Source organism: Salmo salar, chromosome ssa18 (genome assembly GCF_905237065.1).
Source record: "Salmo salar chromosome ssa18, Ssal_v3.1, whole genome shotgun sequence".
Taxonomy (NCBI): domain Eukaryota; kingdom Metazoa; phylum Chordata; class Actinopteri; order Salmoniformes; family Salmonidae; genus Salmo; species Salmo salar.
In genome coordinates, this window is record NC_059459.1 from 80,035,088 (window position 1) to 80,047,587 (window position 12,500).

General features: G+C 44.4%; 2 protein-coding genes across 5 annotated transcripts in view; one reads left to right on the top strand and one right to left on the bottom strand.

Annotated features, from left to right (window-relative positions):
- The window catches only part of LOC106592454 (pyruvate carboxylase, mitochondrial), a 482,562-nt gene that overhangs the window by 269,544 nt on the left and 200,518 nt on the right, over nt 1-12,500 (top strand). The window lies entirely within an intron of this gene.
- Nucleotides 1-12,500, bottom strand: part of LOC106578133 (leucine-rich repeat and fibronectin type-III domain-containing protein 4-like) — a 43,273-nt gene that overhangs the window by 5,019 nt on the left and 25,754 nt on the right. For both annotated transcript variants that reach the window (XM_045701625.1, XM_045701624.1), the window contains 3 exons: nt 11,851-12,021; nt 11,156-11,317; nt 9,464-10,147 (listed from right to left, as the gene is read on the bottom strand). In XM_045701625.1, coding sequence (XP_045557581.1) covers nt 9,464-10,147; nt 11,156-11,317; nt 11,851-12,021 — 1,017 coding nt within the window. The remainder of the gene's footprint in view (nt 1-9,463; nt 10,148-11,155; nt 11,318-11,850; nt 12,022-12,500) is intronic.

Genomic DNA, 12,500 nt, shown 5'->3' on the forward strand with positions numbered 1-12,500 from the left:
GTTTAAGTAATTTGTAAAGATTTAATGAAAAACATAATACCACTTTGACATTATGGGGTATTGTGTGTAGGCCAGTGACACAAAAAGGGTGTGTGTGAATACTTTCTGAAGATACTGCATACATACAGTAATATATATACACACTGGTATGTAGTATACTTATATTACAGATATTCATTGGCATATATGTTACACATTCTATAATATATCATTTCTCAATTCAATTCAATGGGAAATGGATGATTTGCATGTTTGAAAAGGCAGCTGTGTGTCTTACAACGGCTCTGGTATTGACTCCAGGCTTTCACTATGGATGTATCCCTATGGCAACCTATCCCCTACGGGTCCTGGTCGACAGGAATACCGTAGTATACCATTTAGAACTCAGCCTTTCCCTGGGGCAAGTTAATTTGGAACTCAGCCTTTCACTGGGCTAGGTTGATTTGGAACTCAGCCTTTAACTGGGCAGGTTGATTTGGAACTCAGCCTTTCACTGGGCTAGGTTAATTTTGAACTCAGCCTTTCCTGGGTTAGGGTTAGGCATTAGGGTTATCAGTGTGGTTAAGGTTAGGGTTAGCCATTAGGGTTAGAAGTGTGGTTAGGGTTAGCCATTAGGGTTATCAGTGTGGTTAAGGTTAGGGTTAGCCATTAGGGTTAGAAGTGTGGTTAAGGTTAGGGTTAGCCATTAGGGTTATCAGTGTGGTTAAGGTTAGGGTTAGCCATTAGGGTTATCAGTGTGGTTAAGGTTAGGGTTAGCCATTAGGGTTAGCAGTGTGGTTAAGGTTAGGGTTAGCCATTAGGGTTATCAGTGTGGTTAAGGTTAGGGTTAGCCATTAGGGTTAGAAGTGTGGTTAGGGTTAGCCATTAGGGTTATCAGTGTGGTTAAGGTTAGGGTTAGCCATTAGGGTTAGAAGTGTGGTTAAGGTTAGGGTTAGCCATTAGGGTTAGCAGTGTGGTTAAGGTTAGGGTTAGCCATTAGGGTTATCAGTGTGGTTAAGGTTAGGGTTAGCCATTAGGGTTATCAGTGTGTTTAGGGTTAGCCATTAGGGTTAGCAGTGTGGTTAAGGTTAGGGTTAGCCATTAGGGTTATCAGTGTGGTTAAGGTTAGGGTTAGCCATTAGGGTTATCAGTGTGTTTAGGGTTAGCCATTAGGGTTAGCAGTGTGGTTAAGGTTAGGGTTAGCCATTAGGGTTAGCAGTGTGTTTAGGGTTAGCCATTAGGGTTATCAGTGTGGTTAAAGTTAGGGTTAGCCATTAGGGTTAGCAGTGTGGTTAAGGTTAGGGTTAGCCATTAGGGTTATCAGTGTGTTTAGGGTTAGCCATTAGGGTTATCAGTGTGGTTAAGGCTTCGTTCCCCTTCGTTTATGATTGGATTTTCCTTTTTACAGCTTGATCACTCAATACAGTATCATTATATTCATCACTTCTCTCTCCGTCTCCATCTCTCTCTTTTTCAATGTCATCCCTCTTTTTCTCCCTCTCCGTCTCCCTCGCTCTCTATTTTTTTTTAATGTCACGAGTCTCTCACTTAATTTTCAATCTCTCTACCTTGTTTGTCCTCTTTACCTCTCTACCTCTCTCTCTCACTCTCTCTCCCTCCCTCTCTCTCTCCCTTCCTTTATCTGAGGCAGAGTTAGTTGTGAGTGGTTGTATATTATGAATTAGTGTTCCAGGTCACTTATTTCTCTCTCTCTACCTCTCAAATCACTCTTGAATAATTTGGTACACCTACAGGAGAGCTCTTCTTTTTCTACACCCATCGTTCACAGCCTCTTAAGCGTTAGCCCCACCCATCTCTTTAAGGATTCACATGTGAGGTCATGTGCTAAACAGATTGAGTACAGTAGTGTATTAAACAACCAAACATTTCCAGACTTAAGGCTGGTTTATACTACGTCTGTGGACATAGACAGTTGTCGCAGTGACATCATGAACATTCTGTTGTTGTCTGACATCAAAAATGACAGGCTGAATGACATCAGCAGCCTGGTGGTCCAAAATAACCAATAAACTCATCTGTTTAAAAATGTATTTAGTATACGTCAATCTAGCAAACCATGCAAATAAAAGTAACTTTCGAAACAATGTTTTGGATCGTTTTTAGCTTGTTAGCTAGCTACTGTAGCTAATGCTAAGTTAGCTGGTTAGCCAGTTCAAATAACAACCATATCATACAGCTGACAACATCTTCACTTTAGCTCATTTGTATTCATTATTACAGGAAAATAAACTCACAACAAGATCATTATTTACAAGTTAATGGCGAGCTAATTACAGAAAATAGCTTACGGTTGTGAGTGTGAGGAAATAAAAGCTTGACATTCTACAGGGGAATTGTAGAACTTGGACACTGTCTTGTTGTACTAACGTTTTATCCTAATTTGACTTTGGTGCAGGTCATGTTGTTCCTCACATTACCGTCTCTGGTAAACACACACTATATCAAATACAATCAACGTTTGTTTGTCACATGTACAGGACACAGAAGGTGTAAACGGTACAGTGAAAAGGGTACTTGTACAGTGGAGTGTTTTGTTTAGACATGTAGCTAGCTACCTAGCTAAAGAATTAACCATAATCCCAACTCATAACATTACTACCCTGCATGAATCTGAAGCTAAAGCTAACCAACCAGGTTCAATGTTAGCTAGCTAACATTAGGCTATACCTAGCAATGCAAATGTCTCTGAGATAAGAATAATATTACTACACAGATCATACACGTAACGCTAGCTAGGGAGCCAGCCAGCTAACGTTAGCTAGCTAAACAAAATTAGAAATGTGTAAGATGTAGCTAGCTATACAGTATATATTACTACAAAGATTATACACGTAAATGCCTCTCATGTGAAGTAGTGACGCGCGACATAGTTTCCTGAAACGAGTCACATATATGTTTTACTTGTACACTATGTACACAAAAGTATGTGGACAAATCTGGGTTTAGAGGATGCTACCTGCCCCAATGCTACCTGCCCCAGGAGAACGCTACCTGCCCCAATGCATTGTGCCAACTGTAAAGTTTGGTGGAGGATGAATAATGATCTGGGGCTGTTTTTCATTGGTTCAGGCCCCTTAGTTACAGTGAAGGGACATTTTAACGCTACAGCATACAATGACATTATAGACGATTCTGTGCTTCCAACTTCGTGGCAACAGTTTGGGGAAGGCCCGTCCTGTTTCAGCATGACAATGCCCTCGTGCAAAAAGCGAGGTCCATACAGAAATGGTTTGTCGAGAAGAACTTGACTGGCCTGCACAGAGCCCTGACCTCAAACCCATCGAATACCTTTGGTATGAATTTGGAATGCGGACTACGAGCCAGGCCTAATCTCCCAACATCAGTGCCCAACCTCACTAATGCACTTGTGGCTGAATGGAAGAAAGTCCCCGCAACAATGTTCCAACATCTAGTGGAAAGCCTTCCCAGAAGAGTGGAGACTGTTATAGCAGCAAAGGGGGTCCAACTCCATATTAATACCCATGATTTTGGAATGAGATATTCGACGAGCAGGTGTACACATACTTTTGGTCATGTAGTGTATTATATGTACAATATATACCAGTGAACGGTAGGTATATCACTTTTTGTTCCTAGTGAAGAGAGTGTGTGTCTCTGTGCGTGTGTGTGTTCGCAGAGAGAGATTGAGTGAGACAGAAACGGGAATATTGTGATCCAGGCTGGTAACACAGAAACGGGAATATTGTGATCCAGGCTGGTAACACAGAAACGGGAATATTTTGATCCAGGCTGGTAACACAGAAACGGGAATATTGTGATCCAGGCTGGTAACACAGAAACGGGAATATTGTGATCCAGGCTGGTAACACAGAAACGGGAATATTTTGATCCAGGCTGGTAACACAGAAACGGGAATATTGTGATCCAGGCTGGTAACACAGAAACGGGAATATTGTGATCCAGGCTGGTAACACAGAAACGGGAATATTTTGATCCAGGCTGGTAACACAGAAACGGGAATATTTTGATCCAGGCTGGTAACACAGAAACGGGAATATTGTGATCCAGGCTGGTAACACAGAAACGGGAATATTTTGATCCAGGCTGGTAACACAGAAACGGGAATATTGTGATCCAGGCTGGTAACACAGAAACGGGAATATTGTGATCCAGGCTGGTAACACAGAAACGGGTAATTATTAGAACCCTAGAGAAATAAAGAAAACAAGAGACAGATAAAAAGGGAGATTAAAGGAGAGGAGAAGAGAACACCCTTAGAAAAAAGTGTTCCAAAAGGGTTCTTCGGCTGTCCCCGTAGGATAATCTTTTTTGGTTCCAGGTAAAAACACTTTTTTGTTCCAGGTAGAACCCTTTTGGGTTCCATGTAGAACCCTCTGTAGAAAGGGTTCTATGTGGACCCCAAAACGGTTCTACTTGGAACCAAAAGGGTTTCTACCTTGAAGCGAAAAGGGTTCTTCAGGGTTCTCCTATGGGGACAGCCGAAAAACCCATTTAGGTTCTAAATTCAGCAAAAAAAGAAACGTCCCTTTTTCAGGACCCTGTCTTTCAAAGATCATTCGTAAAAATCCAAATAACTTCACAGATCTTCATTGTAAACGGTTTAAATACTGTTTCCATGCTTGTTCAATGAAACATAAACAATTAATGAACATGTACCTGTGGAACGGTCGTTAAGACACTAACAGCCTACAGACGGTAGGCAATTAAGGTCACAGTTAGGACACTAAAGAGGCATTTCTACTGACTTTGAAAAACACCAAAAGGAAGATGCCCAGGGTCCCTGCTCATCTGCGTGAACGTGCCTTAGGCATGCTGCAAGGAGGCATGAAGACTGCAGATGTGGCCAGGGCAATAAATTGCAATGTCTGTACTGTGAGATGCCTATGCGCTACAGGGAGACAGGACGGACAGCTGCCTGAGTTACACCAGGAACGCACAATCCCTCCATCAGGGCTCAGACTGTCCGCAATAGGCTGAGAGAGGCTGGACTTAGGGCTTGTAGGCCTCTTGAAAGGCAGGTCCTCACTAGACATCACAGGCAACAATGTCGCCTGTGGGCACAAACCCACCGTCGCTGGTACAGACAGGACTGGCAAAAAGTGCTCTTCACTGACGAGTCGCGGTTTTGTCTCACCAGGGGTGATGGTCGGATTTGCATTTATCGTCGAAGGAATGAGCGTTACACCGAGGCCTGTACTCTGGAGCGGGATCGATTTGGAGTTGGAGGGTCCGTCATGGTCTGGGGCGGTGTGTCACAGCATCATCGGACTGAGCTTGTTGTCATTTCAGGCAATCTCAACGCTGTGCGTTACAGGGAAGACATCCTCCTCCCTCATGTGGTACCCTTCCTGCAGGCTCATCATGACATGACCCTCCAACATGACAATGCCACCAGCCATACTGCTCGTTCTGTGTGTGATTTCTTGCAAGACAGGAATGTCAGTGTTCTGCCATGGCCAGCGAAGAGCCCGGATCTCAATCCCATTGAGCACATCTGGGACCTGTTGGATCAGAGGGTGAGGGCTAGGGCCACTCCCCCCAGAAATGTCCGGGAACTTGCAGGTGCCTTGGTGGAAGAGTGGGGTAACATCTCACAGCAAGAACTGGCAAATCTGGTGCAGTCCATGGGGAGGAGATGCACTGCAGTACTTAATGCAGCTGATGGCCACACCAGATTCTGACTGTTACTTTGTTCATTGACACATTATTCCATTTCTGTTAGTCACATGTCTGTGGAACTTGTTCAGTTAATGTCTCAGTTGTTGAAACTTGTTATGTTCATACAAATATTTACACATGTTAAGTTTGCTGAAAATAAACGTAGTTGACAGCAGTGGCGGTTCTAGACCATTTCAACTGGGGGGCCAAGCTGGGGCCAGTTGTACTGTTAGAGGGGCCAGTTACATTAGACGTTATTGTTGTCATATCGTTTTCTTCACTGCATTGCAGGCATTAGCTGGCAAAAAAACATGTTCATAATCATTAGTGTTCCACTGTCTAATAACGGATGTAAAAAAAAAAGAATGATAGCAAAAATTAGTTATGTCAAAATTATTTCATACTCCACATTTAGGGGGGCCACAAGGGGGTCCAAAATTGTTGTCACAGGGGCACTGGCCCCCCCCCCCCCCCCCAGAACCGCCTCTGGTTGACAGTGAGAGGATGTTTCGATTGCACCTTCCAAGAGTGTACTCTCTTCCCCCATCTCCTCATCACTGTCTTCATCCCCTTTCTTTCTCTTTTCATTATATTATTTCATTCTCTGACTGCAATGCCTGACTCCATAAATGATAGAGGGCAGGAGAAACAGAGGATAGGAGAGAGAGGGAGTGAGTGAGTGAGTGAGTGAGTGAGTGAGTGAGTGAGTGAGTGAGTGAGTGAGTGAGAGAGAGAGAAAGGAAAGAAAGAACATGGCAGTTACTCCCTCTTATGTCTACACCATTGTTCTTTCTCTCTCTATTCCCTCCTCTATCTCTCATCTCTCTTTCCACCTGACCTCCCTCCCCCTCCCTTTCTCTCTCTTTCTCTCTCTCTCTCTCTCTCTCGCTCTCTCTCTCTCTCTCACTATTCTCCCTCCCTCCCTCTATCTCCCAGGTGTATCTCTCTCTCTCTCACTATTCTCCCTCCCTCCCTCTATCTCCCAGGTGTATCTCTCTCTCTCTCTATTCTCCCTCCCTCCCTCTATCTCCCAAGTGTATCTGTCTCTCTGATAGGTTGTAACATAATATGTATTGACTCTGTAGTTTAAACCCATCCTTCAGACTCCATTACCCATGGTCCCTTGAGGGTCTCCCTGTCAAACTCTCTTCCAAAATCTCTTCCTTCCTTATTCTCTCCACTCAGGCCTCTTTTCTCTCTGTGCCTGTATCCCACATACGACCTTCCCATAATGCCAGGTGTAGTATAGAGGTCATAGGTCAGGTGTGTCAGGTGTATGGTTGTATAGAGGTTAGTGCTGTCAGGTGTATGGTTGTATAGAGGTTAGTGATATCAGGATATGGTTGTATAGAGGTTAGAGATTAGTGCTGTCAGGTGTATGGTTGTATAGAGGTTAGTGCTGTCAGGTATATGGTTGTATAGAGGTTAGTGATGTCAGGTGTATGGTTGTATAGAGGTTAGTGCTGTCAGGTGTATGGTTGTATAGAGGTTAGTGATGTCAGATGTATGGTTGTATAGAGGTTAGTGAGGTCAGGATATGGTTGTATAGAGGTTAGTGAGGTCAGGTGTATGGTTGTATAGAGGTTAGTGATGTCAGGTGTATGGTTGTATAGAGGTTAGTGATGTCAGGTGTATGGTTGTATAGAGGTTAGTGAGGTCAGGATATGGTTGTATAGAGGTTAGTGAGGTCAGGATATGGTTGTATAGAGGTTAGTGCTGTCAGGTGTATGGTTGTATAGAGGTTAGTGATGTCAGGTGTATGGTTGTATAGAGGTTAGTGATGTCAGGTGTATGGTTGTATAGAGGTTAGAGGTTAGTGATGTCAGGTGTATGGTTGTATAGAGGTTAGAGATGTCAGGTGTATGGTTGTATAGAGGTTAGTGCTGTCAGATGTATGGTTGTATAGAGGTTAGTGATGTCAGGTGTATGGTTGTATAGAGGTTAGTGATGTCAGGTGTATGGTTGTATAGAGGTTAGTGCTGTCAGATGTATGGTTGTATAGAGGTTAGTGCTGTCAGATGTATGGTTGTATAGAGGTTAGTGCTGTCAGGATATGGTTGTATAGAGGTTAGAGCTGTCAGGTGTATTGTTGTATAGAGGTTAGTGCTGTCAGGTGTATGGTTGCATAGAGGTTAGAGGTTAGTGATATCAGGTGTATGGTTGTATAGAGGTTAGTGATGTCAGGTGTATGGTTGTATAGAGGTTAGTGCTGTCAGGTATATGGTTGTATAGAGGTTAGTGATATCAGGTGTATGGTTGTATAGAGGTTAGTGATGTCAGGTGTATGGTTGTATAGAGGTTAGTGATGTCAGGTGTATGGTTGTATAGAGGTTAGAGGTTAGTGATGTCAGGTGTATGGTTGTATAGAGGTTAGTGAGGTCAGGATATGGTTGTATAGAGGTTAGTGAGGTCAGGATATGGTTGTATAGAGGTTAGTGATGTCAGGTGTATGGTTGTATAGAGGTTAGTGCTGTCAGATGTATGGTTGTATAGAGGTTAGTGCTGTCAGATGTATGGTTGTATAGAGGTTAGTGCTGTCAGGATATGGTTGTATAGAGGTTAGAGCTGTCAGGTGTATGGTTGTATAGAGGTTAGTGCTGTCAGGTGTATGGTTGTATAGAGGTTAGAGGTTAGTGATATCAGGTGTATGGTTGTATAGAGGTTAGTGATGTCAGGTGTATGGTTGTATAGAGGTTAGTGCTGTCAGGTATATGGTTGTATAGAGGTTAGTGATGTCAGGTGTATGGTTGTATAGAGGTTAGTGATGTCAGGTGTATGGTTGTATAGAGGTTAGTGATGTCAGGTGTATGGTTGTATAGAGGTTAGAGGTTAGTGATGTCAGGTGTATGGTTGTATAGAGGTTAGTGAGGTCAGGATATGGTTGTATAGAGGTTAGTGAGGTCAGGATATGGTTGTATAGAGGTTAGTGATGTCAGGTGTATGGTTGTATAGAGGTTAGTGATGTCAGGTGTATGGTTGTATAGAGGTTAGTGCTGTCAGATGTATGGTTGTATAGAGGTTAGTGCTGTCAGATGTATGGTTGTATAGAGGTTAGTGCTGTCAGGATATGGTTGTATAGAGGTTAGAGCTGTCAGGTGTATGGTTGTATAGAGGTTAGAGGTTAGTGATGTCAGGTGTATGGTTGTATAGAGGTTAGTGCTGTCAGATGTATGGTTGTATAGAGGTTAGTGATGTCAGGTGTATGGTTGTATAGAGGTTAGTGCTGTCAGGTATATGGTTGTATAGAGGTTAGTGATATCAGGTGTATGGTTGTATAGAGGTTAGTGATGTCAGGTGTATGTTGTTTAGAGGTTAGAGGTTAGTGATATCAGGATATGGTTGTGTAGAGGTTAGTGATGTCAGGATATTGTTGTATAGGGTTGTAGTGATGTCAGGTGTATGTGTATAGAGGTTAGTGATGTCAGGTGTATGGTTGTATAGAGGTTAGTGATGTCAGGTGTATGGTTGTATAGAGGTTAGTGATATCAGGTGTATGGTTGTATAGAGGTTAGAGCTGTCAGCTGTATGGTTGTATAGAGGTTAGTGCTGTCAGGTATATGGTTGTGTAGAGGTTAGTGAGGTCAGGTGTATGGTTGTATAGAGGTTAGTGCTGTCAGGTATATGGTTGTGTAGAGGTTAGTGATATCAGGATATTGTGTATGGTTGTATAGAGGTCAGGTGTGTGTGGGGTGAACTCAGGTATAATTATAGACTCACCTGTACACCAGCGCCTCGTCAGCTGTACAGGTGAGGGGTAGGTGAATTAGGTGTATAGAGGTCAGGTGTGTGTTGGGTGAACTCAAGTGTATAATTATAGACTCACCTGTACACCAGTGTCTCGTCGGCTGTGCAGTTGTACTGTATCTGAAACATCCACACCAGGTAAGCTCCTGCCGATCGGCCGAGGTCCCATCTCACCTGGGCTGAGGTAGAAGTGACTCCTTGTATCCCTACAATCCTCTCTCCTTCCTCCATCCTAGTCCCTCCGTCCTCCTCCTCACCCCCTTCTCCCTCCTCTCCTTTCCTCTCCTCCGTTTCTTTCACATTCCCTCCATTTCCACCGCTTACTCCGGAATTCCCGCTTTTCCCGGTGGTGATGTCTGAAGAACCCGGAATATTCCCATTAGAATTCCCAGTGTTCCCGGTAACTGTCACATTCCCCGGAACGTTCACATTCCCATTCCGATGCGGCAATGGAACGATCTTTAGATCCACCGTCGCGGTAGCCTCCCCCGCTGCGTTTATCGCTATGCACGTGTACGCTCCGTCATCCCTAGCAACCGTAACTAAGAGATCCAATGTTCCATTCCGGTACGATGTCGTGCGGCTGGAATTCGCCACAATCCGATCGCCGGGTGAGACAAAATGGATGACAGGTTCGGGGTCGCCGATGGCTCTGCATTTCAGGGTTGCCCTTTGACCTTCCAGGACCCAGAGCTTGTGGCTGTGTCTGGTGATGAGTGGCGGCTCACAGGTAAACTCCTCCTCGGGGATGGACCAGAAATACCTGGACAGGTGAGATGGAGAGAGAGAGAGAGAGAGAGAGGAAAAATCAAGACAATGTACGAGGTCAGTGCTGAACAGGTATTTTTTCCAATGGAAGCAAGCATAAGAAACACAAGATGTTTATCACACGTAAAGACCGTTTCTCAGACTCATCTCAAATAAGTGGGCGTGGCATTAGCCTCAAGGTTAGAGAGGTGGGCTGATGACCGGATGGTTGCCTGTGGGGAAATCTGCAGGGAGGCATCCTGCAGACGGAGGGTTACCAGCTTCAATATCCCCATATCCTACCTACCACTGTTGAATCCACATCAACTACCTACCGCCTTTGAATCCAAGGAAACTACCTACCACTGTTGAATCAGAGTATCCTACCTACCACCGTTGAATCCAAGTATCCTACCTACCACTGTTGAACCCACATCAACTACCTACCGCCGTTGAATCCAAGTATCCTACCCTACCACCGTTGAATCCAAGTATCCTACCTACCACTGTTGAATCAGAGTATCCTACCTACCACTGTTGAATCCAAGGTTCCAAGGTTCCTACCTACCACCGTTGTATCCAAGGAAACTACCTACCACTGTTGTATCCAAGGAAACTACATACCACCTTTGTATCAAGGGAAACTACCTACCACCGTTGTATCCAAGGAAACTACCTACCACCGTTGTATCCAAGGAAACTACCTACCACCGTTGTATCCAAGGAAACTACCTACCACCGTTGTATCCAAGGAAACTACCTACCACCGTTGTATCCAAGGAAACTACCTACCACCGTTGTATCCAAGGAAACTACCTACCACCGTTGTATCCAAGGAAACTACCTACCACCGTTGAATCCAAGGAAACTACCTACCACCGTTGTATCCAAGGAAACTACCTACCACCGTTGTATCCAAGGAAACTACCTACCACCGTTGAATCCAAGTGTACTTGTATTATTATTCAACAATGCCGTGGTATAAGAATAAAGCGATCATTCATATAATTATTGTCGTGGTTACCTGCCGGCCAGTTGAGGGGGTGTGGCGCAGGTCTCCATATCGTCCTCTCGGACCAGTCGCCGTAACCATAGCAACTCACAGTTACAGTGTAGCGGGTTCCCTCCGAAGTTCAGACTGATGACGCTGTTGTAGGGAGTGGGACTGATGGCTCCCGTCTGAGACCTGGGAGAGGAGAGAGAGAGAGAACACAATGAATAGATATTCTGTGTGTTGCAAGAATGAATGCACTTACTTACTACTTACTGTAAGTCACTTTGGATGAAAGAGATTTGCATAAAAGCGTCAGCTTAATGGCATGTATTAAAAATGATACTTTATTAATGAATTTGGTTAGAACAGGAGTTTAGATTCTGCCCCCAATTGCCAGTTTTTCAATCACCTGGTACGGGATTTGAACCAGAAACCTTCCTGTTACCTACCTGGCAAACAGGGGGTCGGGAGGTTGGGTCCTCTTCCTGTTGGAGGTCATGTCTGGGCGAGCCAGCTTGTACAGCTCTCTAAACTCTGACCTCTAACCTCTGACCTCCATCTTAGAGCTACGGTATCTAACTAGCTAACATAGGGTGCAGAGCCTGTTGGACCTCACATCCAGGCGAGCCAGCTTGTACAGCTCTCTAATTACAGACCCACCTCTCTAACTTGTAGGACAGGCTAGCTGGGTGTTTACGGTATAAATTATAATAATTGTATCTTACCTTGCAAACAGGGGATCAGGTGGCAGGGTCCTCAGCCTATTGGAGGTCATGTCCAGGCGAGCCAGCTTGTATAGTTCTCCAAAGGATCCCTCTGCGATGTGGTCTATCAGGTTATGATCCAGGTTCAGAGTGTGGAGACTGGCCATGTTCTGGATCGACTCCCATGGGACCCTGGGGAGGGCATGTTGGGGATATAACACATCATAAGCACTACATAGATGTTCAGGGTGTGGAGATTGGCCATGATCGACTCCCATAGGACCCTGGGGAGGGCATGTTGGGGTTATAACACATCATAAGCACTACATAGATGTTCAGGGTGTGGAGACTGGCCATGTTCTGGATCGACTCCCATGGAACCCTCATACCCTTTTATAAAACCCTTATTAGCATTCGTATGGTGTTCATAAGCACTACATATCACTACATAAAGGCTACGTAGAGGACCAGGTCATAGTCGCGGTTTCACTCCTACATTACCAACGTGATGCCGGCGCATTTGTGCTAGAGGTCTTCACGGGTGCAACAGACCCTGAAATTCAGAGATCCAACCTTGGATCCGAGTGGTGTTGGGAACATGACGCCGGAATATCTCTCTCTCTGGGGATCGTCCTAAGCTTCTCTTCCTTTTTTTATCCTTTATATACATA